Source organism: Ciconia boyciana, chromosome 1, assembly GCF_034638445.1.
Source record: "Ciconia boyciana chromosome 1, ASM3463844v1, whole genome shotgun sequence".
Taxonomy (NCBI): domain Eukaryota; kingdom Metazoa; phylum Chordata; class Aves; order Ciconiiformes; family Ciconiidae; genus Ciconia; species Ciconia boyciana.
In genome coordinates this window covers 7,490,621-7,518,383 of record NC_132934.1, presented here as the reverse complement: position 1 = coordinate 7,518,383, position 27,763 = coordinate 7,490,621, and the positions used below count along the sequence as shown (strand labels likewise).

The window sequence follows — 27,763 nt, the reverse complement described above, 5'->3', positions numbered from 1 at the left end:
AGAAGTTACACGTTCCTTGTCAACACAGAAGACTAAACCAATGGACCAATTTAACAGTACAATCTGGGGGTTAAAAAAAAACAAACCAACAACCCAGAAGAATGACACTGAGAAGAAATTCCCGGGTAGGAAGTAGTGTCACCCTTCAGGCTAGCCTCTAGAAACCGGCTTGGCCTCTACAAAATCTGGTTCTAAACCATGGCATGATCCCTGCAGCATGCTTTCCACCCTGCAAGCTTGATGTGAAAGCACTGTTTCTCCGGGCGAGAGAAACAGTGGTGCCTGACGCCTTCAGGAGCCATCCTGCAAGGTCCGCCCCAGGAATCCTGCTTTAACAACTCATGCATTGAGACGAGCACCAACAGCTGCAACAGATTTAATTCCTGGCCCATAGGAAAAGAAATGAGAAAATCCACAACACTCTGCTATAGAAATGGCTCATTCCCAGGCATGGGGAAGCATTTATTCAACCAAACAGCACTAACGCTTCTGTGGAAACAGAAACTTTCCACACATGCACCATCCCAGGGAACTGTCAAGTGTGGATAAGCAACGTGATACAAGGTGTTTTATAGCCACCTCACTGATCTGCTCCCTGGACTGGATTTTCTTTTTTTACCTTTAAAAAGATGTTTTGTAGAAAATACTACAAGAGAACAAGAAGTATCAAGAGCAACAGGCGTCACCTCTCATCTTTAGGTATTCCTCTACATGAAAAAATTGTTTCATCATTACAGAACTTGTTCCATTCTTCTTTCCCATTTTGGAGAACTAAGAGTCTTAAGGGTCTGGCTTTTGTTCTTCTTCATAGGAGGAGGCACCAAACATGACTGACAGCAGGAGTAGTCTATCCATTGAAAACTTAGACAAACGTGTTGGTAAGAATGTCTTCCTGCTGCTGGTGGTGTAAGGTTCCAATGCCAACTGCTGGGGCTGGTAAAGGAGGTCTACTCACAAGACGGAGCTGAAATTTGAGTTGTGAGGAAACTGTTAATGAAGCACAAGCATAGAATTGCATCCTGAGGTCCTCTGATGCCATGGTGCTATCTACCGTCAGATACTGGGCAGTCCCAGCTGGAAGTAATGCAGGAAGTTATCCTCCATCTCCCAAAGACCATGGCTCCAGGAACATTATAGTGCACAATCTGCCAGAGCAAACAGCAGCTTCGGATTCTGCTCCCACTCACTTCAAGCATGTTGTTTCCTACCTGGGATCTTTCATCATCCTGTCTACTTAGACTAAACACCTGGTAAAAGAAAGCTCCAGTCCTGCTCATCACCACTGAATGGTGCTATAAAGAGCATAAGTAGCTTAAATTAGAACACACATTTGGTTTAGGCATCAAGATTATTTTTTTGTGCACACATCAGAATTTTGCGTTCAAAGAGAACTTCAAAGTTCATTTTAAAGACTAAAACACCATGGGGACATCTTACCTTAACCCCCAGCTGCTTTTCAAACCGTGGTGACACAAAGGACCATGGACCCATGTTCTGTGGTTCTTCCTGACTCCAGATGAAGACTAAAAGAAGGATAAGGGTACATTACAAATGCCCATATTTATCTTTTCAGCAGCTCGAGAAAAACGTTTTTTTCTTTTGTAGCACCTCTGCCTTTTTTGTCTTGGCACTATCTTTGAAATGAAGGCTTGCCAGATTGAATTCCCTTGCAGGTCACAGCTTGCTGAAGTCAAACCAAAAGTATGTCCACCATTAGGGTACACTGTGGGTATATTCTGCTTTTCTACTGCCGTTTTCAAAAGCTACTTAAAGGACTGGACTGCAAAGACCAGTGCAAAAAATGCCCCAAATGGTTCACTCCAATTTTTAGTAGTGCTTTATGGAAACTAACAATAGCAGAGAGACAAGTTCTTTCAGCACAAGTCATAAACGTTTGTATCACCCCATTCCCGAAACACAAGATGTATGGGGGGGAGAGCAAAGAGGAAAAAGCCACCACAACTCTTCTTCCTAAAAGACAGGCAACAGATTTAGTACTTCAAAGAGCCTAGAAACACAAACGTAAAAATCTGGCTGACCTTTTGCACGGCTGTATTTGCTCAACTCTTGCTGTAGAGCTTCCAGGGGGAAAGGACACAGTTCTTCAAGTCTCAGAATAGCTGTGTTGTGCTGTTTCTCTCCTAGTGTCTCTCTTTGCTTCACCAAAGCGTAGTAATGCTTACCGGAACAGAGCACCACTTGGGTGACGCTAAAGAAAAACAGGAATGTTTCCAAATTCAGTGTTTTACAGAAACTCTATGCAGAGCCGTTTCACACTTTCAACAAAAACAACCAGCCAAACTTCAAAGACAATTTTATGAAGCTAAACTGCTACCCTAGACAACCTTTTCTGTTCTTTGCCTTCCCTTCCCTCCCACTCACTTCCAGCAGTTGGCAAACTAACCTTTGGGCACAGTATGCCAGAGCCCAGAGGTCCTGTTTCTTCAGTAATCCTGGGAAAGTTACCTTACAATGGGATTCATCTCTCTTAGCTTTAACTACCTAAAAATTGAACACCTAGTCGAGCTATGCGCTCTCCGTAGACAATAAACCAGAGAGGGAGAGAAGCATCTCCAGAGGACAATTCTCCCCCATGCCAAAGAGGAACTGCCTGCTGGAGATACGCAATACCCTCCAGCGATCAGAGAGGTCTTGGCTGCCTAACCTTACTGGACAAAGGCAAGGAGATAAACCTCGCCCTTTCTGCCTCACCATCCCACCTAAAAAACCCAAGATGCTAAGATAATTCCAGCCTTTTGATTGTGGATGAGGATGCAAACATAGTGATGCTGTCAGACTCGGGTACTACTGGGACAAGGACCAGATAAGAACCTTAGGAGGGAAAAAAAATGAAGGCCAGAATTGCCCATTGTGAACAGGATTCTCTACCATATCTGAAGGGAGGGAGACAGACACACAAAACTTATTTTTGCCCTAACTTCACTTCATCAGCTCAGGTGTTCCAACACCAGAACAAAAATTCGGCATCTCTTCACGTAACAGCTGCTCCCAGTGACTGTTAGCTAATGGGCATGGCGCAGAGTAGCGCCCACCAGATTAGTAACTATGGTCACAACTTCCCTGTGGGGGCAAGGGCTGAAAGCCTGAACACTTTACTATTATGCAGACAGATATGCTAACTACCAACAAGTAAGCAGAAGAAAAGGAGAGAAACAAGTAAAACTAAGTCACCCACCATAAAACAACATCTTCCCCCCAAAGTCACCTCTTTCATATCACCTCAAACTTGCGCTGTTAGGTAGCAGAAAGGGACAGGACATCCTTTCTGAGCTTTTCCTCTAAGGAAGTAGAGCTACCTTTTAGGATCTATTGAGGAGTCACCAATGACAGGCTTGAATGTTGTCCTTGGGGCCATTTCTTCCAGACTTGATACAGCAGCCTACATGGGGGAGAGTTGCAAGTTACCAAATCTTGCTGCCTTTTCCCTCAGGCCAGAGTTAGGGAGAGGATACCGAGACAGGGTTTTGGTAAGTGCAAAAGATACAGTCTTCCCTCTCCCGCCTATTCCCATTTGCACTCCCAGCAAAGAAAGGTGGGATGGTAAGATTCCCAAGAACACCGCCAGACCTAGAATCAACCCTACTTCTAGCTCACCTCCACCCAGCTTTAATCCTCAACCTATCCAGCCCCAAACAGGCAAAACCCCAGTGATTTGACCCCAAAACAGAGATCGGAGAACACAGAGGAAGAACAAAGAGAAAGGGGAACAGAACACAGACAAGGAGGAAGAAGAGGAGGAAAAAAAAGAAAAAGAAATATTTCAGCTTACAGGGAGCCTGAGTAACACTTTGGGAGAAGCAACAATGAGAGGTTTCCTGAAGTTTCGGACCATTTGCCGCCGGAGTAAATGGAAATACTGTGCTGGGGTGGTGGGATGCACAACTGACATGTTCACCTGGTCCCCATCGACTCCCTCTTCTGAGCTGTCACACATCTAAATAAGGATAACACAGACAATACCTCGTTAAGAAGCAAGCAGTGAGCCAAATATGCAAGAGAGAATCCAGGCACATAAGGCATGCTGACTAGTACAAGAATAGAAGAGCAAATACACCAATTCAGACATTGATTGCAAGGGAAGAAGAACTTCAGAGAAGAAATGGCTTTAGCATTCAACTGGCAAGATTATATCTGAACTGCCTCCTTCTAGCACATTGTAACCAGGGCATGACAGGCATGACATAAGGTCATGACTTCATCAGAGTGGCCGCATCCCTCTAAACATGCTGCAAACCCCTCCTTAAGCCATTACTCAGATCAAAAGGCTTTCACTTAGTACAGTCACAAGGGCACAACAGTGGATTTTTTTTTTTTTTTTGGTAAAAATGTGCCACAGATTTACTAACTGATATTTAATAGTGTCCAGCATTCTGTTTGTATGATCTGTGCCTAGTGGACAGATCTGTGAGTGGCTTGCTCAAGAGGGTGGCTGCTTGTTCCTGATGCCAACCCCAAAATGCTTTTTATAAGACCTCATTAGAGGTCTGCTATTTGCAATTCAGCAATTTTGCCTTGCTACTGGACTCGTTCTGTGGTACAGTGACATTGCTGAGGAGCAGCAATCAGAAAAAAGACAGCAGGCAGTACTGACGCATGTCCCACTAGGGCTGTTTGCAGAGGGCACAGGGCCTCTGCAAACACTATGCAAATCTCATGTTAGGAAATTTCATGTTACCGCACACCCACTTGGGCAGGTGACAGAGATGCAACAGGAACAGCAAGCATTTATTACAAGGTTCAATCAAAGTCTTGCACCAGAGCTGTTGTGGCAGCATTTAAACCAAAACTACTTCCTCGCCACTTCCAGACCTGCACCTTCTCATCACAGTACCCTTTCTACCTCCACTTCCAGCCCAGCCCGTTCCTATCTCACCATGATGGTATGATCCTGGCATGTCTCCAGCTTCTGATGTCGCTAGCAGGTACATCAGGAATGCGGCATTTTGCGGCAAGACTCCCAGAGCATTGTTTGCCAGTAGTGTGACGGGGGATACGTGAATCTGAGAGGTGTGGTGGGGTACCTGTAAGAACCGTTCCATCCGGCAGGACGAGTGCTCAGGGCCTGCACCATCGTAGCCATGGGGAAGAAGAATTACTATCCCACTCTGCAGAAGCCATTTGGCCTCACCTAGAAACACACAATGAGGAGGAAGGAAAGAATGATTCCCACAGAACAGAGCGGCAAAACACATATTACTTTGCACAAACTACTCAGGAAAAAAGAACAGCTAATTTCCACATCATTAAATACAAGCCTGAAACATGCTGCTGGCATTTTGCCATGAGATTCACAACAGTGAAACAGCACACATAAGATGAGCTCAAGTTCCTGAAATTAGCATGTAACTTTGGGCTTCCAGAAGACTTAAGCCTCCATGTGGAGCACGTGACACAGTGAAGATTTTAAAACTTAGTCTAAAACATCACCACAGTATGCAAGAATCCTCTTAATGGAATTGTCCTCCTGACTAACACGGGTCCTCAAAGGTAGCTCTCCAGTAAGCAAACCCCTAATCAAAATTCATTGCTATTTTCTGCATACCTTGTCATTTGGTCCTCCACAGGTGTGACTCAGGCAGCATCCTGTGAGCCAGTCCTAGCTGGCACAGCAGTGCTAGCCACAGGCTAGTTCCCCTGGGCTCCATCAAACTTCCTGTGCTATTTAAGGGATTACAGTCAAATCCTGAAGGTAATTAATCCCAGCCTCAAATACACGTTGAGGATGGTGGGATAAGAGGGCCTCTGAATTTCCATCTATGATTATAGAGGGAGTGCAGAGGCCTAAGTGAGGCTAGATGCCAAAACTCTGGATGCTTACATACAAGGAATCCCACTCTAGAAATCCATCTTAGCATTTTCTCAGCGTGTTCCAGCTCAGAGAGGTCTTTCTGCAGTATCTGAGCACTCAGAAAACATGCTAGAGTCGAACTTAGAGGTTGGTTGTAAGGCGCTGTTGTGGGTTTTTCTGTTTATTTGTTTTAAATAATCACTATTTTCCTTCTGTGTTGCCTCAGGAATTTTTCAGATGCCTGATGAAGGAAAGGTACAGCCTAAAAAGCTATCAACTATATATACACAGAGGAAAACAAATATGGGGGGGGAAGAAAGGCCATTAATATAATCAACTGGCCTTTTGGAATTACTGTCTTCTGCCAAGGATGGGGTGTCTTTCATTTTAGATTTAGGTATCATGGATTGTCTTCAGAGAAAAGCTGCATAGAAGTCGGGACTTCATAGGCAAGCTTACAAGCCTTTTTGAGAAAACCGAATTATTTTCTCAACACGTTGCCCTTTTACTTTAAAGATGAAGGATTTTCTAAAAATGTACTCACTACAAATGATTAATTTTTAAATATATTAGCTCCTTGTACACTCACCTCCAGAGATGAAAGTGTCAAATATTATCTGGGCTCCATTAAAGAAGTCTCCAAATTGAGCTTCCCAAATTGGCAGTAACTTAGGGCTCTCAATACTCATTCCATATTCAAAACCAAGCACAGCTTCTTCAGACAAGGGACTGTTACTCACCTAACAAAAGGAAATTGGGGGGGGGGTGAGGAAGAAGACAACACAGGGTTAAGAATCTTTGGAACCAGGCACATCAGTGCTAGGCACACTAAGGACATGCACTCCTAAAGACAATTGATGGTCACTTCTTTTTTTCTTTTGAATGAAGACACTGAGGGGAAAAGAGTAATAGCTGATCTCTCAAGGAAAGCAAAACCCCTTGTTAAATTTGTAAAGATGGTAACTACAAGAATGGGGGGGCCCTGACAGTTTTTATGTCTCTGTATCTGGGGTTTGCCAGAATACATTGGCTACCTAAATATGTCTCAGCAGCTTTAAAATATGCATTCTGTTTCAGCACAGCTTGAAGAAGGCTGTCTTGTGGACCACACAACCTACCTCTAGGAAACCCTTCTGGTCTGGGGACATATGATTCAGAGGAATGTAGGTATCATCCGTCTCTTGGCAAACCAACATCGCGTGTCGTTGGCTAAAGGTTCCTCTGCCAACATCTTGTCCACTTAGTCTGATATTAAACCCTTGCCAAGCAATAAAAAAACCACTGGATTAGTACGTCATGCAAGAAGAAAACATGCAGGACAACAAATCCCCAATCCTAAAATATTACTTCTCTTGTTAAGTCTCTTCTTGGATTTACCCTCATCAGCAACATGAAATCTGAGATGGAATTCTTAACCAGCAGCAGATCCAACTCACAAGCACAGAGATGCTCAGACATTTCTCTTTTCTCCTCTCTGCAGCCAAGAATTATTTTGTGGTAAACAGTTCAATTTACTGAAGGAAACTGTAAAATACGTGCACTCTGTATCATACGTAAATGGAGATACGAATTCAGGCTAGAGAGGAGGGAAAAGAAATTATAGCATGAAATGCTCCAAAAGGCGAGTGTATGGGAGACCTCACTGATGTCAGCTGCATTGCTCATGCGCTTAGCGCTAAGCACCAACTGTTTTGGGGGGTGGGATGGAGCAACAATTCTTTGAAGACATTTAGTACCCAACCTACAAATATTAGTAACACACAGGACTCTTATTTACCTTCTCTTAGTACCATGCAAATGCAAATTGTCAAATTTATACATCATATCAATCTTTGGACTTAGAAACACCTAAGAACTCTAATGTTATACTTCATTGTCATCAAAGCAAAAATATTTTATTGTCTGCTGTCTAGTTGCTTCTTACCTTGGCTCAGCAGGGAACCAAAAGCTAAAGTTTCAGCTGTTGCCCAGTCCAGCTTTTTTCCTTCCTCCATTTTTTGAACTCTTGACTAAACAAGTAAACAACAAGGAAAAGTTACTACTCTGCCTTTTCCCATCTATATCTCTTTTTGTGGCACAGATCAATATTAGAAGCTAGGAAAACAAAACCACTATAGATAAAAATGCTATATTCCTGCAGCCAAGCTAGGCTGGTTTGGAATACACACAGTCTTATTTCAGCACATCCTGAAGAAGGTTGCCCTGCAGCCCACAGAACCATGGATGACCCACATGCTCACTTACCAGTCAACAAACTGGATTGACAAATCAGATCTTAGTCTACAAATATTAAAAATCTTAGCACAGCACAGAGTGTGCTCTTGACAGACTTTTGGTTTGTCTGGTTAGCAGTGACGAAAGACACCAGGTGTAAGTATTTCAGTCTCCAGAATTCTCCCCTGTTCTGGCCTGCAGAACTGCAGACAAATGAACATACCCAGCTGTGGTGTTCTTGCCTTGGGCTGGGAAGGCAAGAACATCAGTCTTCTGAAATATTCAACTCATGGCCTCTCTATGGCTGCCAACTAGACACCTGTGTGCAGTCATCATTCATCAGAGGGAAATGTTCACAAACCCAAACCAATCCAATTATTGCACACAAACTTACGAGCTATCCAAAACTGACTGTCAAACTTGGCCACATGTGTATGCTTATGTTTATATATATAAAACATAAACACTCACTATTGGCTTGAGAAACTGTGTACACTATTACCAAGTTCCTGATTCATTCCCTCACAAAGTACTCATTGTAATTATAAAGTATATAAATTACAGTAATTTATCATAATAGTTTCTATTATTTGTAAGAATAACAAAATGTATTTTCTAAAAGCTTTTTTCTTCATTGCAATGAAATTGTTGTTGAAATAAAAGAATTACGTATATGGTCAGATTTGGGGGAGAGGACAGGTCTTTCTTCAAAACTGGAGGAAAAATGGCATAACCTGAGCCTCGAAAAAGAGAGCGAGCTGCTTTTCCTAGAGAACACTATGCTATTCTCCAACTGGCAGCCTTGCTGTGTTTAGAGTTTTTCCTGTAACGGGTCACATCTTTGAGCAATGGGACTAGAAGAATCATTATGCTCTACTGACCTGTGCGTAGGTCTTCAGAAGATGGCGGTGCACCTGGAGTTCTTCAGGCACCTCTACAGACTTGACTCCAATAAACTGCAGAAGTGGTACAGGCATACCTGTGTCCCAAGTAGTGATTTTAGCAGAAGGCTCGACGAAGCCTTTCCAGTGAGCCTGCAGGTTGGTAGGAGGTGGACTATACAAAGTCATGTTGGCAAGATGATCATTCAGTTTAGAATAGTATGTCGTCTTTATCTCAGATACTTCAGCCTCAGTCATGAGCCCAGCAGCTATTAGGTGTTCTGCGTATGTGTCTGGGATACTCTTACGGGACCTGTCAGGGAGGGAATCAAACCCCACAGACATTAAGCCTGAAAACAGTGTCACTGCAGAACAAGGAAATACCACCTTACTACTGTCAGGTACCATGGAAAACTAAAATAAATGATGCCCTGGTGCATTATACTCATTTGCATCAAGTTTCCTTTCCTGGCATTTCCAGAAAGATAACAATTTGCTTGGATATGTGCTTTACAGTCCTTTATTTAAAAAAAAAAAAGTGCCTGTAGTTGGCAGTTACAGGTAAAAGCAAGTCAAAAAAACCCTCACAGTTAGACTGACTCTATGCTATCATGCACAGTTTCTTCAGACAAATTGACAGTAGGATTTCAGTATTAGCTGAGAATCAAGCCATCCATTCCGTAAATGCTTCACGTAAAACACCAGAATTCATTGGCCAGTAAATTTTTATGTGTATTTTTCTTTGGGGATAAGGATAGAATCTGAATGCATCTAAATGCTCATAAAGATGAGTCCCCATTGGAACCAGCAGGACCAGGCAAAGACAAGACAAACATCATACTGGCTTCCTGCCCATTCTCCCACATTATCTATACTTCCCTCTGGCATGCAGAAGACAACTTTGCTTTCTGATTACTAGCCATCATGAGTTTGAAATCCAAGGGCTATGTGCAAGATTGTTCTCCAAGAGGCATCAAGCCACATATTCAAGAACCAACACTAGTGGTTACCTTCATTAACACATCGTTATCAGACTCACACCTTAGTCAAGGGCTGCTGACAGTGTAGCTATGCTTACATAAAGACTTGTCGGTATGGCAAAGGATCTTCATCATACAGAGACTTCTACTACAGTAGCAGGCAATACTGAGTTGGTGCAGACATTTTGGGTTCCCCCATTAGGTGTGTTACCCTTACCTGATGATTTTGTACATGCTGGGATTGGTGAAGAACGGCTCATCAAGTTCATTGTGGCCCCACTGCCTGTAGCACAGCAAGTCTACTATTACGTCCCTGCGGAACTGGCGTTGGTACTCAACAGCCAGTCGTGTGGCACGGATAACTTCTTCAGGATCGTCCCCATTCACATGGATAACTGCACATCCAACAATTTTACCTGCCCAGGGATTCAAAACATAACAACAGTAATCACACTCAACCCCTTCCAAAGAAACTGGACACACACCTGCTCTGCTGAAAACTACAGACAACCCATGTGAAGTGTATTTAACAAAAACAAATCTACAGAAGATGCTCTTTGTGATGAGAGCTAGGGTAAGGAGTAGGAGTCTTCCCCGAGAGGAAGTGCAATTAGCCCAACCTGTTGGCTATTAGACAAACTGTTGTATTTGTCACAGTTTGAGCACAACTTCTTATCAGCACTAAATTCCCAGAGGACTTTCTATACAGAGTTCCTACATCTTCTTAATCTGGATGGAAATCTCCGGGGAATGGGAGAGAACTATTTGATTGCTTCTCTTTCAAACAAAAACTGAGTTTTGTTTCCTTCTTATCCTAAGCTATCACTAACTACTATGAAATCATACAGGCCAGAAACAATCTTCTCCCTTGTTAGTAGTCATTCTATCCATTGCTCCTCCAGGCAGAAAGGTCTCTTCATTAAAGAGAACACTGCAAAATTCAAACGTCTTAACACCCTCTCCTGTATGACAATTTGGCTGCAAATCTTCCCAGCAACAGAGTACGCCTCTTGTACTTTATCTGCCCAAATTCTGGGAAATTAAGATGCTTCAGCCGTTCGTGATGCACATCAAGTTTCCCTCCCCAGCAAAATCCTGAAGCTCAAATGGGTAACACCCCCCCCTCCTCACTGACCAGGTAAGAAAAAAGGAAAACTAAAGATGCCTTATCAGATTTAAGGAATCTACCTGTTCAGTTTGATGAAACCGTAAGACAAAACACAAACACTTGATGTTAAGTCTTAAAAACATATATTATCATATTTTTAATTCTAGGGGACATACACAAGGGAACTAACTACTACGTCTCTGATCTTGCTGATTATAATACATCCGTTTATCACTAAGAAAGACCAGTCCAAAACAAAAGACTTCTAGTTTAAGCTTAGAAATAGCACAAAACTAATCCTTCCATTAAAAGCTCAACAAGTTCACCTGACAACAAACAAAACAGAAAAATGAAGGAGTATCTGACTTATAAATCTTGCTCAGAAAACACATTGGAATGTTTTTATTAAATTTAACAAGATATATTTAAAATACCTCTATTATACACTCCATCACAATACATTTTTAAAAGCTGTCAATGACATGGCAGAAATTAAATGAGTTATAGACTTCACAGTAATCTTGCAAATATTTTATAACATCCTGTAAAAATGTGACAAGATTTTCCCTTGATATTTAGTCTTTGCCATAAAGCAGATGGCGGAGGGCATATTTTTAGCATCTGAATTTTTGCTAGTAGGAGGTAATAATCAATAATTTTCATTGCTACTCTATCATGAAAATGGAGATATATTAATCTAACTCCCTAGACTTGACAGGCACTTGCTATAAAAAGCCCATAGAATAGCATATATTCACACTGGAGTTAAAAATCCTTTCTGACACAACAGGCAACCTTCCTTCTGATTCAACTATACATACCAATATCACTACAGTACAGAGACGATCTTCCTCGCTCTGGAGGAGTGGTATAGCCCAGTTGGTTATTAACAATCAAATGGATGCTCCCACCAACTCTGAAATGTGGTAGATTAGAGAGGGTCAGCGTTTCAGGAACAATCCCTTGCCCAGAGAAAGCAGCATCTCCATGAACCTACATCAGGGAAGAAGATGGAAAAGCCTCATTAGAAAATGCTGGAGGAACAGCAAAATCAAAATTGTAACTCATTAAGCAAGACTTTTTAAAGTGAGTAGGTAGAACAGATACAGTTTCAGCTGGATCCCCTTCTTAACCCCTTTCAGACTACTGTTTTCATGATTTGACAGTTTGACAGTACATGACTGCCTGATATAATCCCTACCTGAAACAGAGCTATACTCTCTTAAAATTGACCCACCAGTGTATAGGTGACTGCAAGTATCATGGCTATAGCAAAGCTGCAGCAGTCAGTAGCAAGTCACTGACCACTGACCAAAAGGAAGCCAGTCACCACAGCATTTGCTACACGCTTTGCTAAAAGTTGAATGCTGGTGAACTGGGATTTATGCCTACTGTCACCTTACCAAATAGAGACAAGAACAGACATGATAGAAAAAAAAGTGGAAAAGGAACTGAATGGAAGCATATAAAAGTAAATAAAAGCTTTTGGAAGGAAATAAAACCTAAGTTCTTAGTTACATTTTGAAAACGCAAATAAATGTTGCAAATAAAAGAAGTTTGGAAGGGGAGGGGAGACTACTGTGGCATTCAACCCAGGTTTCAAAAAGGGGTAGAGATACTAGAACGAGTACCATCTATCATTTCAAAGTTTTGAAACTAGCGATAGCTCTCCATTGATCAATCTGATCACAGATTCCTCAGAATGCAGATTCGATCCTTTGTGGATCAAAGTCACTATGCTGATTGATGCGGTTTCTTATTAAAACCAGATGACAGTTCTATTTTCTAGTTATGGGATAACGGTTTCAAGTCTTAAGAGACTTTTGGAGGTGCAAGTACACCTGGAAGAGAGTAGAGGTGTAATCAACCAGTGAAATGGCAGCACTGGGTTTTATACAGCTCTAATACAGAGACTTTTTTAAAAGGCATCACAGAAAACCAAAGTTAACTACTGCAAGAGAGAGCCAACGCAGCATCCCCACTCTACCCCTTACCATGCTACATTTGTTCCTGAAGTGTTGGGTTTTCACTTTTCCCTTCTGGTTTCTTCTGCTGCCTAAGAAGGCTATGTATCTCGGTGATACCATTTGAGTGAAGACCCTAGAACATCTGAAAGAACTTTATGGCCTTCAGTACATCCAAAGCATTAACGCCTACAGACAATGTGACTATCCAACTACACAAGACTCTTCATATGCATCTCAACCCCAGAGGATTCAATTCCTGTGGGGTAGGTAGGATTTTACTCATTCTAGCAGAAAGCCGGAAACAGGTTTTGCTAGCACATGTTTTTTCTGGGCAGCATTAACAAAGAACATAAAAGGAAGGTCACCATCAAGTTTAATTCATCAAACAGTGACCCTGACAGTGGAACGTCAAATGTGAAATTTATTTCAGGGAGACCTTATTCTCAGATTTCAGTTCAAATCATAGACATCAGCAGTTGCTTGATGTCCAGGAAGTGGAGTTAAGATATGTGAGAAGATGAAAAATAAGCCACTCTTCAGCAGAGATGGACAGTTAAACATTGCAGAAGTGTCCACAGTAGTTATCCAAGGAAGAGTTTTATAGTATTCGTACATTCCGAGCACACTGAAGTTCCAGAAAAGATCTTCAGACCTTGGACAACTAGGCTCACCACTGACACTGTTACCTCAGCTGAGCTTTACTCTTTTTACCGTCAAGCTCTGGCACTCAGGCTAGTGGAAGAATAGAACAAATGCCAGAATAAACCTCAATTCAGAGTTTCTACACTTACACTTCTGGAGAGAAAGAATGAAAACAGAAAGCCTAAAGAGAAACTTCCAAACCAAGATTCTGAAAGAGGAGGTGTCTGCTTTCATCTCTTTCTTCTCGACTGAACGAGAGCAGTTAACAGTCACAACTGTAAAAGTTTGCCTTTTTTTTTTTTTTTTTTAAAATCTAACTCTTGGACCTCTTAAAGACACAATCACAAGTACTGATGTTCACATTACATGAAACTTTTTCTTTCTTTTGGGAATACTTGGAGTCTGTTCACTAACACAGAGGTGGCTAGCTTGGAGTTAAATGTTGTTCTTCTCTACTATGCAACCCTCCCTACCACTTATGCATTCAAAAAATGAAAATTTAATCTTTTCTTGCATAGGGAGGGTCCATTTATCCTGAAGAATCTTTGTTTAAAGAGTCATAGTAGTTTCATCACTACACGGTGGCGATCTAACATTATGAGACAGACAGAATCTAACAAGCAATAATATCAAACTAACTGACATAACTACACTGAAATATGAGGAGAAGACGCGTCAGACAACAAACTTTTCTTCCTGCACTTGCATGCCCCAAAGCCTTATTTTTTTTTAAATTAAAAAAATAAGAACAATAAGAACCCCAACTTGCCTCCAGTTTTCTCAATATTTCATATCCTCCTTTCTGCTTTTTCCCAGTATCCACATCATTCCAGAAGGAAGCAAAACATTTATTTAACTGAAATATGTTATCACTTCTATCTGTAACTTCCTCCACATTTATTTTTCTCACAGGAGAACAGTTCTGCCCCAACTCGTTTTTACTCCCAGCTTTAAAAATGTTTAAGAGATTGATTCATTTGTATTTCCAAGTTGAATACAATGCAAGAAAAGAAAATTTATCAGGAAACTATTTAGGACTGCCTCCACAGCTCTGAAAGACAGTTCAAGGAGTAAAAACCAATTCCAGCAGACTTTCTTCAACAGTACCATGATGAAACAACAAAATTCTAAATCCTCCAAACCCATTTAATTTAAAAGAAGGCTAACAGTGGTGGTTTAAATGCAAAAGTGGTCTGTGAGGAAAGGCACACATGGCTCTCAATGCAGAGTATTATTAAAATAAAGGAAGGTATCGGAATGAGTTCTTCAAAAATCTTAGAAGTGGAATTGTTTAAATGCCAGTATCATCACATATGTCACCTGGAAATTTTCCTCTCCCTCCTCTTTCTCCACAAAGAGGATCCCAGTTCTTGATATTCTACATTAATTCAGTTTTGTTTGATATTTCTGTATACATCACTTCTGTTCACATGCTAGTCCAAGAAGTCTTACAAAGATCAGTTACAAATTGTGAGCAAAATACCTGCAGGCAAATAACTTTGTCTCCAGGCTGTGCGGAGCTCTCTGGGGAGTAATCTCCATCGAGCAGAGTCTGTTGCCTTCCTCGTGTCTTGCCCACGGCCACTGGATTGATTGCTTCTAAGTGTGAGGGGTTAGGTAGCAAGGTGACATGCAAGGGCCTGTGTGAACCGAAGTCGAGGTCTACAGAAGATGTCAGGTGGGAGAGAACATCCCCAATGGCTGCTGAATTCTCTGGAAACTCACTCAAACCATGCATCTTACGGAACATGAGCTGCATGGAAACACATTTGGTTAAACCCCCTTTATGATTCATTAACACATTGAAAGAAAAACATTTAAGAACTGTATGCTCTCCTACTGAAACTGCAAGGATGCTTCAGATAACAGCACATAAACCCCTTCATTAGAATTCTCTTTAACAGTCTCCTGCGATGATCTGGCTGAGGTGCCGACAGAAGGGAAATACGCTCTCACGCAGGTAACTTTTTTATTGCTTCAGCATTCGCAACACAGCAAACTTCTAGGTTTTTATTTCATTGCAAATAAATTAGGCACAGAGCAACTGTCAATGAGACTGTAAGTCTCTTACCTCAGGTGGAAGCTGAAGTAAACCCGTGAGAAGATTAAGTCTTCCACGATGAGGCATTCCAACAATGATATCCGTCACACCACTGTACGAACACATCTTGAACAACTCATGGAAGAAACCCATCATACTCTCTGCTCCTTCACCACCATATCGCTTCACTGTGGCAAACTTCGTGGCTAAGAAGTGATCAAACTCCTGTTAAAAACAGGAGAACTTCAGTATTAGGCTATTTTACGCAGCAGTCTTCTGTTTATAAAATTGAAATATAATTTATGTTTGTACCTTTAAGGCATACAGACCTAAGCATACCCCTTGAAAGTCTCAGCTCATTCTTCACTCACACAGTCTGAGACCAGAAGCTATGATGACTACAAGAAATCCGCTCTTACCTCCTCTTAAGCAGAAAAACATTGGATTGAGGACCAAACTGTCCCTATCTAACATGGAAGGAGATGCATGAAGAAATATAACACCAGAGCAATTTACAAATTCCTTGATAGTTTACCTACTTTAGGTGGAAATTAAGGAATGGTGTTCTTTTACAGTGTAAACCTTAACTATCCTGAGATGCAAAGTGCTACAGAAGCACAGCGTTTCATTTTGATTACTATTAGACCCAGTCCTTAGTACCTAGGTAGAAGAATGCTTCAGAGAAGGAAAATAAATTAATCTATATTTACTTCATTTTCCTCTCACTCCTCCCACTTCACTCCATTCATCAACTCCTAGACAGCTCTCACAAGTGACAAAGTTTTGGAAGCACTGGAAGTGTCTGTAGTGTTTTGCAACTGAAGACTGAAAATAAATGTAACTGAGAAGGGAAGACTGAGCCACAGCCAAAGATCCGAGCCAACTGCTGAACACTTCTGGTTAAGCAACGTTTAGTTTCAAGGAATAATGTATACAAAACTAATCACACATAGAAGCATTTTTTTCCTGTCAAATTCTACACTCTAAGTACAGTTCCGGTCATAGTGAAGTCAATATGGGATTTATCAGGGTCCTGATTTCACCCTCCTGTGTCACTATCAAATTCCTTTAACTGCCAAAGAGGCAAGAAAAATATGAAATGTGCCATATACTTCTGTATCGCCATTGGTAAATATTACATTTAACACTCTTTCCACTCGGAAAACTGGAAACAGGGACAGCTTCACAGATCCTGCTCTTCTACCTTTCCATCCTTCTGAATAACACAGGGAGAAAAGGGGAAAAAAAAGAAAATTTTTCACAGTACAGAAGTACTGGAATAAATTTTCTCTATACATTTTGCAAGTACATAAATCTTTCACTTCCTTACAGAATGCATCGAACAAAGGTTCCTTTGCTGAAAAGCAGCAAATTTACCAGTGCTATACGGCTAACCCCTCAGTCCAACTCTGTTTTGTTCTCCCAAAACCTTGAGAGACATTAGACTTTAAAGCTAATAAAAGAGATCAGCATGAGAGTGAAAGGAAAACACAGAACAGCTACACCAGAGCACAAAATTTCAGAGAGCTCTGCCCAACCTTGCATTCCCATCAGTAACATTTAATATAAGCTGTCAGATCACTAGCCTAAGAGAATCTCACATTTGAAGACTGATTACTCATGGATTTGTAGAGTCATTGTGTCTGCAAATGTTAAAGAATATATGTTACAAGAACATATATTACACACAATAGATGTTCTAATTAGTTTGAAAAGCCTTTTGAGTTTGGAAATATTTTCCTAGAAATAATTTCCACAGTAATCAATGCAAACCAAAAGGTAACGCTATTTGTTTCAATAATGGCTGCTAGGTAAATTCAACAATGACCTCCAATGAAATTCCTGCATTTGTGTATTGCACTTTTTCAGGCAAAACTTTGTACTTCTTCCTCTTGCACACTGTCAAAGCCTTTCGGCATAGTGGTTGTTCTTTTTCTGCACGAATAATGCCTGAAGCAGTGAAGGGTTCATGACAGACTCCATGACTCTATTACAAGCCCGTAGTAGTGAACAAGGTACCTGGGACTCCAACATTAGTTTGCACAAGTGCTTTTTCTCTTCGGGTGTAAATGCTTCTTGTTTTAGCTCTTCAAACCTTTTAGCAAACCATTCTCTCTCCTCCAACGTTGGAAGCTGGCTTGTTTCTATGGAAATATGCCCGCAATATATATGGTCAAGGTAAGCCAACACATCCTCTAGGGAAGCCTCTTCTTTTCCCATGTTTAGAAGCCCTGGTGGGAAATAAATGTTATTAGCCACTTTGGGGGACCAGGGGGAAGCACTAAGTCCTAAACTGTCATCTTGCAATTACATTAACATTTTGAGCATACAAATTAATGTCTTGTCTTCCTTTCCTCCATTTAAAAACAAAACTCAAGATTATAAGCATGCTGCAGTGTTATTAATACGAGGGTTTCATTTGTAAGGTGCTCGAAATGCGTTTCTGAAAGAGTTTACCATGAATGAAACAAAATCACTGTTTCTGTGACTCAGTATAGCACTCGGTATCCTGTGGCTCAGAGAGATGAGCTCCAATCCCAGCTGCACCACAAGTAAATAAGCAGCTGTTTTGCACATGGAGGAAATAAAGCACGGAGAAGGCCCTCCTTTGTTCAAGGCCACAGTGAGAGTCTAAGAGATCCAAGAAAAGACAAGTCTTGACTTCTGCCCCGGTGCTCTGGCAGCTTCACTACAGTGTTAAGTATTATGCTAAATCATAGAATGTTACAGCAACACAAGAAATTAATGTATAACCTCAGTAGTTGTAAGACCAACTAAAAATGTTCACGGTTTCCAAAGATGCTAGAAGGTAGCCACTCATTACATGATGATTTCTGCAACAAACATTTAAGTAGGCTGAAGTTAACAATTTTTCGTCCAACAATTCATTACTGATTGAACCACCACTCAATATTTGTCTCTTCCGCAGCAGACACAGCCTCTCAATAAATCACCCATGAAGACAATTTGCTGCGATAAGGCCGCAGGCTTACCTGTAGTAATGAGAGGCCCTTGAAGAACTTCTGCCAACTCTTGGATTTCAGGTACCATGTTCATAACAGCTTGGCCAGCAAACAGTGGGTTTATTTTGGCTGCTTTGTGGCCATGTTCAGCATATGCAGTTACTAAACGAGCAAGGGCATGGTCAACTAAAAACAAAAAGAAAGCAGAACAGTATCACACACGTGCTCACATTTAATCCATTTACAGCACCAACACAGGAGTATTCTGCCCATTGATAATCATCAAGGTTCTGGCTGGAAAGACAGAACAAGATCTCTGTCCCACTTCTATCCCACTTCTGATCTGAGCTGTCCCACAACAGCTCCCATCATCAAACTGCTAAATCTGCTCACCCATCAAATTTTCAAGCAAGTACACTCTAGATTTTCCCCACAGCTCCCCTCACAGTTAGGTGCCTGTAAACATATGCAAAGCTACTTCATTTTGCTTCAAATCTCTTTACAACAGGTACGTCCAACTCGAGAATAGCACGGTACCAGTGTGTAAAGTCTTATTTCTTCAGCCGACTCAAATCACACCACTTGTGCTTCCCTGTTCCTTGCTGGAATGACAGGAGGATAATGTCTTAACAATAATTCAGGTCCTATGACTTCAAAAAAAAGTCTGTGTCTACAGGAGCCACTAGCCAACAGCATGGGCACATACCGAGCCAGACATACTAAAAATTCAAATATGTGAACATGTTTTTCAACAGACACCAGCAACACGCTGTTGCAGGCATTTTGCATCGAGGTCAAAAAATTATCGACATAAGCAAAACTTGACCAGCTGAAAGGTCATGCACACAACATTACTGTTGTTGAGCACGTGCCACAGGCCAGGTCGATAAACCATAAACCAATAAAATATATTGCAAGCAGAATCTGCTACAAACTAATGATATGAACCAGTTTACAATGCGTTTCTAACGTGGGGGTTTTTTCGCTCTAATAAAGATGCAGCACTGACAGCATTCAGGTCTGAAGACTTTTATTTTCCAAAACAATGCAATTTCTGAGACCATTTCACAAAGTTATTTCTCTGACATTCGTATTTCCATTGCTGGCACGCTGCTCCAGCTATTATGTTCACGCAGTCAGCCCGTTCAAAACAGGTCCTTCTCTCTAACGGATTCTACAACAGAAGAACATAACCCTAATGTCTCCCACAACACTCTCAGCAAGCAAGCCATTTAAAAGCAATTTTTAAAGTGTAACATAAAAATATATTAACACTTTCCTTGCTTAACAAGGAGGCTACTTAGTGATGGGATTCGGTGTCCAGGAGCTAACAAACTGGTTTCATGCCTGCTTCTGCGCAACAGGTTTAATTCCTACCGGCGTCTCCTTAGCTGTTAATGCAGGGACAACACTCCTATCCCAGAGAGTTTTCTGCTTGAAATTATTTTTATGCACTATAAAACTGAGTTTAAAGCATCACAGTTATTGCTACAGGAGAGAGTTACCTGTACTTAGCGAGTTCAAGCACAATAATATAAAAAAATCAGAGACGCATAGCAGAGGTACTTTATGAGCAGTAAAACTCTGCAAGAGCACATCACTAAAGTAACTTCAGCAGTCGATGCACTCACAGTCACTTCTGCCCGTGGAGCTGGGCAAGGTATCAGCAGACTTCCCGGGGAACCGAAGCCAACGACTTTGCGGAGCGGATCTGCACCGCTCTCGGCCCTCCGCTGCGCAGAGCGAGCAAGCTCTGCCCGAGGGTAGGTGAAAACCCGCCAGGAGCCCCGAGGAGGTGCGGCGGCTCCGGACGGCGCTCATGAAGGCAACGAGAACAAAACAGAAAGCGCCTCAGATCGACGCTTCACGCCCTCGGACTTTGGGCCTCTCAGCGCTGGCGGGGCCGCCGGCTCCCTGAGGCGAGCGTGGGGCTGCCGAGCAGCGCCCGACCCGCCGCGCTGGCGACCCGGCCTCCCCCCCCTCGCCGCGGCGGGACGAGCAGCCCCCCGCCTCCGGCGCGGCCCCCGCCGACCTCCCCTCAGCCCCGCGCAGCCCCGGTGGGAAGGGGGTGTCCGACCTGCTTTGCCGCTCGCCCCGGCACCGCGCGGCTCCGCCGATCGCCCGCTCGCCGCCTTCCGCGGCTTGTAGCCGTAGACGCCGCGCTCGGTGCGGTACCAGCGCCGCAGGCCGCCCCGCCATAGAGTGCAGCGCACGGCGCTCGCCGCCGCCATGGCCGCCGCGCTGCCGCCCGCCAACCGCCGGCCCCGCCGACGCCGACGCCCCCGCGCGGGGTGGGGCCGCCGCTTCCCGCCCCGCTGCCGGAGGGCGAAGCGGCCGTGGCGGCCGCGGGCGGGCCGGCGCCCGCGGGGGGGGCGTCAGTATGGTCGGCCGTGTGTCTGTCCTTTGAATCTGAATGTCCAGACTATTTCTCTGATCCTTTCAGCGACTTCAGAAGTATATTCCAGTATCCTGGTATTTCCTATTAAAAGGCTGCCTAAATTTGCTATTAAAGTCTCTCTCGAAACGTATCAGAGCTTAATCTTGTGTATACGGTGTGCTGGATTGTGGTTAGACTGGGAAAAGACATAGCAACCTCATCACCTCTGGAAAACCTACCAAAAAAAGACAGGAGTTACAGAGAAACAAAGTTTTAACAAACTCTAAAAGCTTCATCTAAAGTTTTCAGGTGCCTGTGAACCATTTCCAAGCACATGAAGGACAAGAAACTCATCAGGAGTAGCCAGCATGGCTTCACCGTGCTTGACCAGCTGGAGAAACTTCTAGAATTAAGTGACTGGCCTGGTAGATGAGGGGAGGGCAGTGGATATTGTCTACCTGGACTTCTAAGGCCTTTGACACTCTCTCCCGTAAGATCCTCATAGACAAGCTGCTGATGAGTGGGCTGGATGAGCAGATGGTGAGGTGGGTTGAAAACTGGCCGAATGGCCGGGTCCAGGGGGTGGTGACCAGTGGTGCAAAGTCTAGTCGGAGGCTGGTAACTAGTGGTGTACCCCTGGGGTGGGTTCAGTCCCATTTAACATCTTAATTAATGATCTGGATGATGGGGCAGAGCGTACCCTCAGAAAGTTTGCAGATGAAACAAAACTGGGAGGAGTGGCTGATACACCAGAGGGTCGTGCTGCCATCCAGAGGGGCCTCAACAGGCTGGAGAAATGGGCTGACGGGAACCTCATGGAGTTCAACAAGAAGAGGTGCAAAGTCCTGCACCTGGGGAGGAACAACCCCATGCACCAGTACGTGCTGGGACCACCCAGCTGGAAAGCATCTTGGCAGAAAAGGACTTGAGGGTCCTGGTGGACACCACGTTGAACAGGAGCCAGCAAATGTAGCCTTGCAGCAAAGAAGGCGAATGGTATCCTGGGCCGCATTAGATAAAGTATTGCTGGCAGGTCCCCTCTACGCAGCACTGGTGAGGCCACATCTGCCCAGTTCTGGGCTCCTCAGTACCAGACAGAAATTGACATATTGGAGAGAATCCAACTATTGAATCCAAGGGCCACAAAAATGATGAAGGGACCGGAGCACCTCATATATGAAGAAAGGCTGAGAGAGCTGGGAGTGTCCAGCCTGGAGAAGAGAATGCTCAGGGGGTTCTTATCAGTGTATGTAAATAACTAAAAGGTGGGTGCAAAGAGGACGGAGCCAGGCTCTTTTCAGTGGTGCCCAGTGACAGGACCAGAGGCAATGGGCACAAACTGAAACACAGGAGGCTTCATCTGAACATCAGGAAACATCTTTTTACTGTAAGGGTAACCAAGAGCTCGAACAGGATACCCAGGGAGGCTGTGGAGTCTCCATCCTTGGAGATATTCAAAAGCTGTCTGGACAACTGACTCTAGGTAGCCCTGGCTGAGCAGGGAGGGGTGGACCAGATGACCTCCAGAGGTCCCTTCCAACCTCAACCATTCTGTGATTCTGTAAACTTTGTGTGAATGCAGGCCTGGGAGGCAGGAGGGGTAGTGGCAAGTTACCTTTCCACAGGCTTGGCTGTGCCCACAAATCTACTTTGTAGATTGCCTTCACAACGGGGAAATCAAAGAGTATTTTTTCTTTCAAATCAAACTGTGGTTATATGCTTTTGGAACAGGTGGAACTGGATTTTGCAACTGAATCAATTATGACACCACAGTTGGCCAGGGATTTTATGATAGTCATAGTTCTTGGAGAGGGGCCACTTGTGTTCCTTGAGGCCTGTGTGGTTGGTTTTATGCAGATTTATGACAGCCAATTTGGGAGAAAAATAAAAGGAAATGACCTTTAACGCTGCAAAGAAGGCAAAAGGATACAGCTGTAGTAGGACAGTTGACATGTGGCCAACAGAGTGAAGCTTAGTAGAAATGTGGCTTCAAATATTGATTTTTTCAATGTATGTTAGAACAAAGGAACCTTGAAAATAAGGTTGCGATATTACATGATTTTGTAGAGTTGACACTAAAGAGGCAGAAAAGGTTGATAAATATTTCTATTCTGTGCTTGGGCAAAAATACAAATGTTGCAGGCAGATCACATGATGATGAAATACTTTTCCACAGTTCTTAAGCAAATACCAGTCAAATAGCAGATATCAACAGGGTTTTGCTTTAAAGCAGATAGAGAATTAGTGGAATATTTCCCAGTTAGCACTGATAGGAATAGGTTTGAACATTAAAAATCTTCCAAAGTTAAAAAGGACTAAATGAGATGGTTCAGTCACACAATGTGGATCTCGAAGGAGTAATGGAATATTTGTATATACAGGTTCACTTCCTGGTTTAATCAAGTCTAAGCCTGGGTTTATGGAATATGTATTTTGTCAAGTCAACTTGTTGGGTTTTTTCTGTGATACAAAATTCAGTTAATAAAGATTTAAAGTACTTTGCAGACTTTTGCCAGCATAATCATCTTGTGCAGGACATGATTACACGTGGCAAAAGCCTTGCTGTAAATATATCTAGGTCAATAAAAGGTTTTGTTGACTTTGGTTCATGTTTTAAATGTGAGAAAGTGGTACCTATGTCAACAGAAACACCGCTGCTAAGGGCATATGCTCTGGCTCTGCAAGGGGATTCTCCTGGCCTGAATCTTCTGGCACAGAGAGCCTGTCCTAGAGAAGACTCCTGTGTGAGGGTGATTCAGTACTACCTGATGTTCTGGCTAAGAAAACCAGAAATGCTTCAAAGTCAAGGTTGTATGTACTAAATAGTATATGGCTGACTACCTAGCAGATCTAAACTTGCAATATTTTAAATAAAAAATCATCATCAGCTGGGAGCATTTCTAAAGGGATTATAATCCTTGCCACCTTAGTAGTTATATCAACCTGAAAAAACTGCCCACAAATTAAGTCTTGACGAAGTTTGTCAGCTGGAGGTTGTCCTGGTTTCGGCTGGGATAGAGCTAATTTTCTTCCTAGTAGCTGGTATAGTGCTGTGCTTTGGATTTTAGTATGAGAATAATATTGATAACACGCTGATGTTTTGGCTGTTGCTAAGAGGTATTTACACTGGTCAAGGACTTTTTTCAGCTTCCCATGCTCTGCCAGGTGCACAAGAAATGGGAGGGGGCACAGCCAGGACAGTTGATCCAAACTGACCAAAGGGCTATTCCATACCATATGATGTAATGCCCAGTATATAAACTGGGGGAGTTGGCCGGGGGGGTAGCGATCGCTGCTCAGGGACTGGCTGGGCGTCAGTTGGCAGGCGGTGAGCGGTTGTATCTTTTTTTTTTTTATTTTTTTTTTTCCCTTTTCCCTCCCTTGGGTTTTGTTCCTCTCTCTCTCTTGTTGTTTTCCTTCTCATTACAATTCATTATTATTCTTACTATTATTTTGTTCCAATTATTAAACTGTTCTTATCTCAACCCACGAGTTTTCTTACTTTTGCTCTTCCGATTCTCTCCTCCATCCCACCGGGGGGGAGTGAGCAAGCGGCTGAGTGGTGCTTAGCTGCCGGCTGGGGCTAAACCACGACACGTGGTGAAGAGAGATTATCTTGCATCTGAGTGTCAAGATGGACTGGACATAAGCAAATGTGATTTATTTTAACAGGATGAGACACAAGCTTGTACACCTTGAAAAAGTACATGCACTAAAATGGAGCTCCTTTCCAGGAAACAGTGACTATAAATAATCTAAAAATCGTGGGAATAGAACAGATGGGTCTGAAAAAGTTATGTGAATATTGGCTCACTTGGCAAAAAAAATAATTTTCTAGATTTGGCTACAAGGAAATAGTGAGTACACCTACAGATTCTACATTAGGCCAGTGTCTGGCACAATTGTGATTGCTCTCTGAATACTGTGTGCATGTTTGGTGCCAGTAATTGAGGAAACATATTGAAAAAGTTAGGAAGAAGAGCTTCAGGAATTAAAAAAATTCAAAGACATGCTTTATATCTGAGACTCAGGAAATGAGATCTACCTGGTTTTCTTTTTGGTAAGTTAGTAGGAAAACTTGATTGGTATGTAAGTAGCCACAAATGAAACAGGTACTTTATAAGGAAAAGCTTTCCAAGCTATCAAAGGTAAAACAAGATTTACTTGTGTGGTCTTTACAAAAGACAGTTCCAACATAATCGTAGCTGTGTGAGAATGTGATATAAAAACAGAAGGAGCTTTTGGTTCCTTTCCGAATGGTAGCAATACTGCATTTTATTCATGTTAGAAAAGGCAGCAATATCATGCTTCAAAAGAAAAAAAGCCAACATTTCTTGATGTAAAGCCACTGAAACTGATACTTAAGCCTAATGTAACACTGAGACTGCCTTTTCAAACCAGTCCAGAAAAGAATAATTCAAAGGCATCCACCGCCAGGCTACAGGATTGGTGCTTTTGGAAATTAAAGCGCCAGCACTAACATGGAGTTACCCTCCCCATTTAACCCCTTTTTTTCTCTGTTTAGCACATGGATCTTCCCCATTGTAGTGAATCAGTTTAATCAACCTGGTAACTCAAGATATTTTGGCAAGTACATGAAACGTTTTTGTAGCAGGGACACTTGCATGATCTGTGTAAATAACAAGCATTGACTTTGTCCTTTCAAACTTTTCCAGAAAGAGATTTTTAGATGTGTCTGCAAAAGGAGCAGTGAAGTTAAACAACAGGGAGGAGAGCTCTTTCCTGGGAAAAAAAACCTGTCTAGTCCTGTACCAGTTGGCAGAGTGCACCTAAAACTCTGCATCAGTAAACAGTCTTATATTTGGGCTGACTCTTGCTTCCGAATAAAAGGCGGCTTTAGCACTGAATAATCTCATTGTGCACTTCCAGGCCTGTGCCTGCTGTCACGGTCAAGTATTTGTGTGTGCTCGTTGTTAAGTCTAGAGGGGTGTAAACACTTTCCCATACCTAAGAAAAAGCTTCTGTCAGAATCTGGAGTCTAAATGTAAAATAAATACCAGATTCACACTCTGAAATTCTGGATTGTGCCAGCTTTTTCCAGCTTGGGCGACTTTAGAGTTGCCCAACAGCCGGCACCACGCCCAGCCGTGCAGATCGTGAGCGTTTCAAATGAATTGGGACGTTTTGTGCAACTAAATTTACCACTGTAAAATGCCTTCGGGTGTCCAGACAAGAATCCTGACAGAACAGGAGAACGAAGTGGAGATTTAGACTACAAAACACAACAGACGACATCCATTAAACCATCAGATTACATCATAACTTGATATTATGCCACTATTACTCCTAGCATTTTATCATAGTGACCGCTGAACAGATCAGGCAGCGCCGTGCCGGCTGCCCACCCGTGCAGTACAGCCGCCGCGCGGTCCCCTCAGAAAGTCCACCCCTGACATGACAACCAGCGTGACGCGACGTGACGCCTCATAACCAAAGAGACGTCACCGCAGTGACGTCACGCGGGGCGACAAGGCGATCGGGCGCTGGGGCCACCAAGGAAGCACCGTTCAGGGCCCATTCCCCCCCCCGTGAGGTACGGCGCACCGAGGCCCCTCCCCCCCGCCACTTCCGCCTCCGCAGCCTCCCGGTAACCCGAGCAGGGCCGCCCGCCGCCAGGACCCCGCCGGGGGCTGCCCTCCGCGCTGCCTGACCCCCGCCCGTCGGGGAGCGCCGCTCACCGAGGCAGCCGGAGCCGCGGCGGCGGTACGGTTAGGCGGCGCCGCCCTTCCTTTCGCGCCTGGGCGTCGCAGGGCGGGCGTCGCGGGCTCGCTCGGGGCGGTGCCGTCGGTCAGGCAGCGCGGCGGGCGCCCCGGCAGGGAGCGCGGCGAGCGTCGTGAGGGGAGAAGAGCGAGGGGGCCTCGCGCGCCGGGGAGGGGGCCGCGGCGGGTGGAGGAGCTGGTGCTCCCCGGGAGGCCGGGCCGATGTCTGCACCGGGCGGAGGTAGCGGGCCTGCGGCGGGGGGCGGCGGGGGCCCCAGCCGTTTGGGCAGGGCGGGGGCGGCCCGGAGGGTGGGGCGGCGCCGTGGTGTGTGGGGAAGAGGGCCTGGGGGAGGCGGTGGGAGGGCGCAGGGGCCTGTTGGAGGCGGGGGCCGTGAGGCGTTCCTCGGGGCTGAGGCGTCCCGAGGCAGAGGGGGCCGTGGGGGTGAGGAGAAGGAAGGACTAGGGTGAGGGTGCCTGCAGGGCACGGGGAGGCGGTGGCAGGGAGCGGGGCAGGTCGCTGTTTTTCTCAGGCTTGCGGTGAGAGCGGGGAAGGCAGAGCCCGAGAAGGTGGCCGGGCTGTTGGAGAGCCTGCCTACGTGGATTGACATGTGTAGGGGCGTCCTGGAGGAAGCGAGGAGAGTTGTTAGCGAAGAAGTCTTTTGCTGCGCGTATATTTAGTGATTTGTCTGTAGGCCTCTTTTTCCCAGTGAAAAGCGTGTTCCTGCAGATGTGACAGCAAAACGCTTTCTCCGAGACCAATGGAATCGAAAGTAAAACTGCCCGGCTGGTTAGGCAGGCCTGCCTTCCCTGCCAGTGTGTAGGGGGGCTTCTTTCTGTGCACTGTAATTTCTCGTCTTTCTCTGTGTCTCATCTTTTAAAACTTGTGGCTAAGTTTATTTTCTTCTGATTGCCCATGGTATTTTTTTAATGTTCCTTCCCTTACTTCAAGAGAAAACTTAATTGAACTTCAAGAAAACAATTCTGGAAACTTTTAATTTTTGAGTGGTGTGATTTCTAACGATGAAGAAGTTGGTTGCTCTGTGAGTTTTTTCGGCCGATCA

At 43.8% G+C, this 27,763-nt stretch overlaps 2 protein-coding genes across 7 annotated transcripts in view; one reads left to right on the top strand and one right to left on the bottom strand.

Annotated features, from left to right (window-relative positions):
- Positions 1-383: 383 nt before the first annotated feature.
- Positions 384-26,958, bottom strand: DHTKD1 (dehydrogenase E1 and transketolase domain containing 1). Of its 2 annotated transcripts, none has more exons than XM_072857781.1 (17): positions 20,683-20,876; positions 18,636-18,791; positions 17,662-17,873; positions 15,673-15,867; positions 15,085-15,354; positions 11,814-11,985; positions 10,102-10,300; positions 8,905-9,217; positions 7,734-7,818; positions 6,928-7,067; positions 6,399-6,549; positions 5,043-5,149; positions 3,791-3,955; positions 3,318-3,400; positions 2,040-2,209; positions 1,438-1,523; positions 384-964 (listed from the first exon to the last, which is right to left on the bottom strand). In XM_072857781.1, exons 1-17 carry the CDS (start codon positions 20,834-20,836, stop codon positions 863-865), a joined length of 2,760 nt encoding a protein of 919 aa, XP_072713882.1. In that variant the 5' UTR covers positions 20,837-20,876; the 3' UTR covers positions 384-862. The 2 variants fall into 2 exon arrangements, with proteins under 2 accessions (XP_072713882.1, XP_072713890.1); XM_072857789.1 differs by lacking the exon at positions 20,683-20,876 and adding an exon at positions 26,682-26,958 and having other exon boundaries at positions 385-964.
- The window catches only part of UPF2 (UPF2 regulator of nonsense mediated mRNA decay), a 68,461-nt gene continuing 67,159 nt past the window's right edge, over positions 26,462-27,763 (top strand). Inside the window, exon 1 of one of the 5 annotated variants that reach the window (XM_072857763.1) lies at positions 26,462-26,536. The gene's annotated coding sequence lies outside the window, so the exon portion shown is untranslated. Of the gene's footprint in view, positions 26,537-26,575; positions 26,707-26,814; positions 26,944-27,763 lie in introns of those variants that run through there. The other 4 variants (XM_072857739.1, XM_072857732.1, XM_072857725.1 and 1 more) reach the window with 4 other exon arrangements.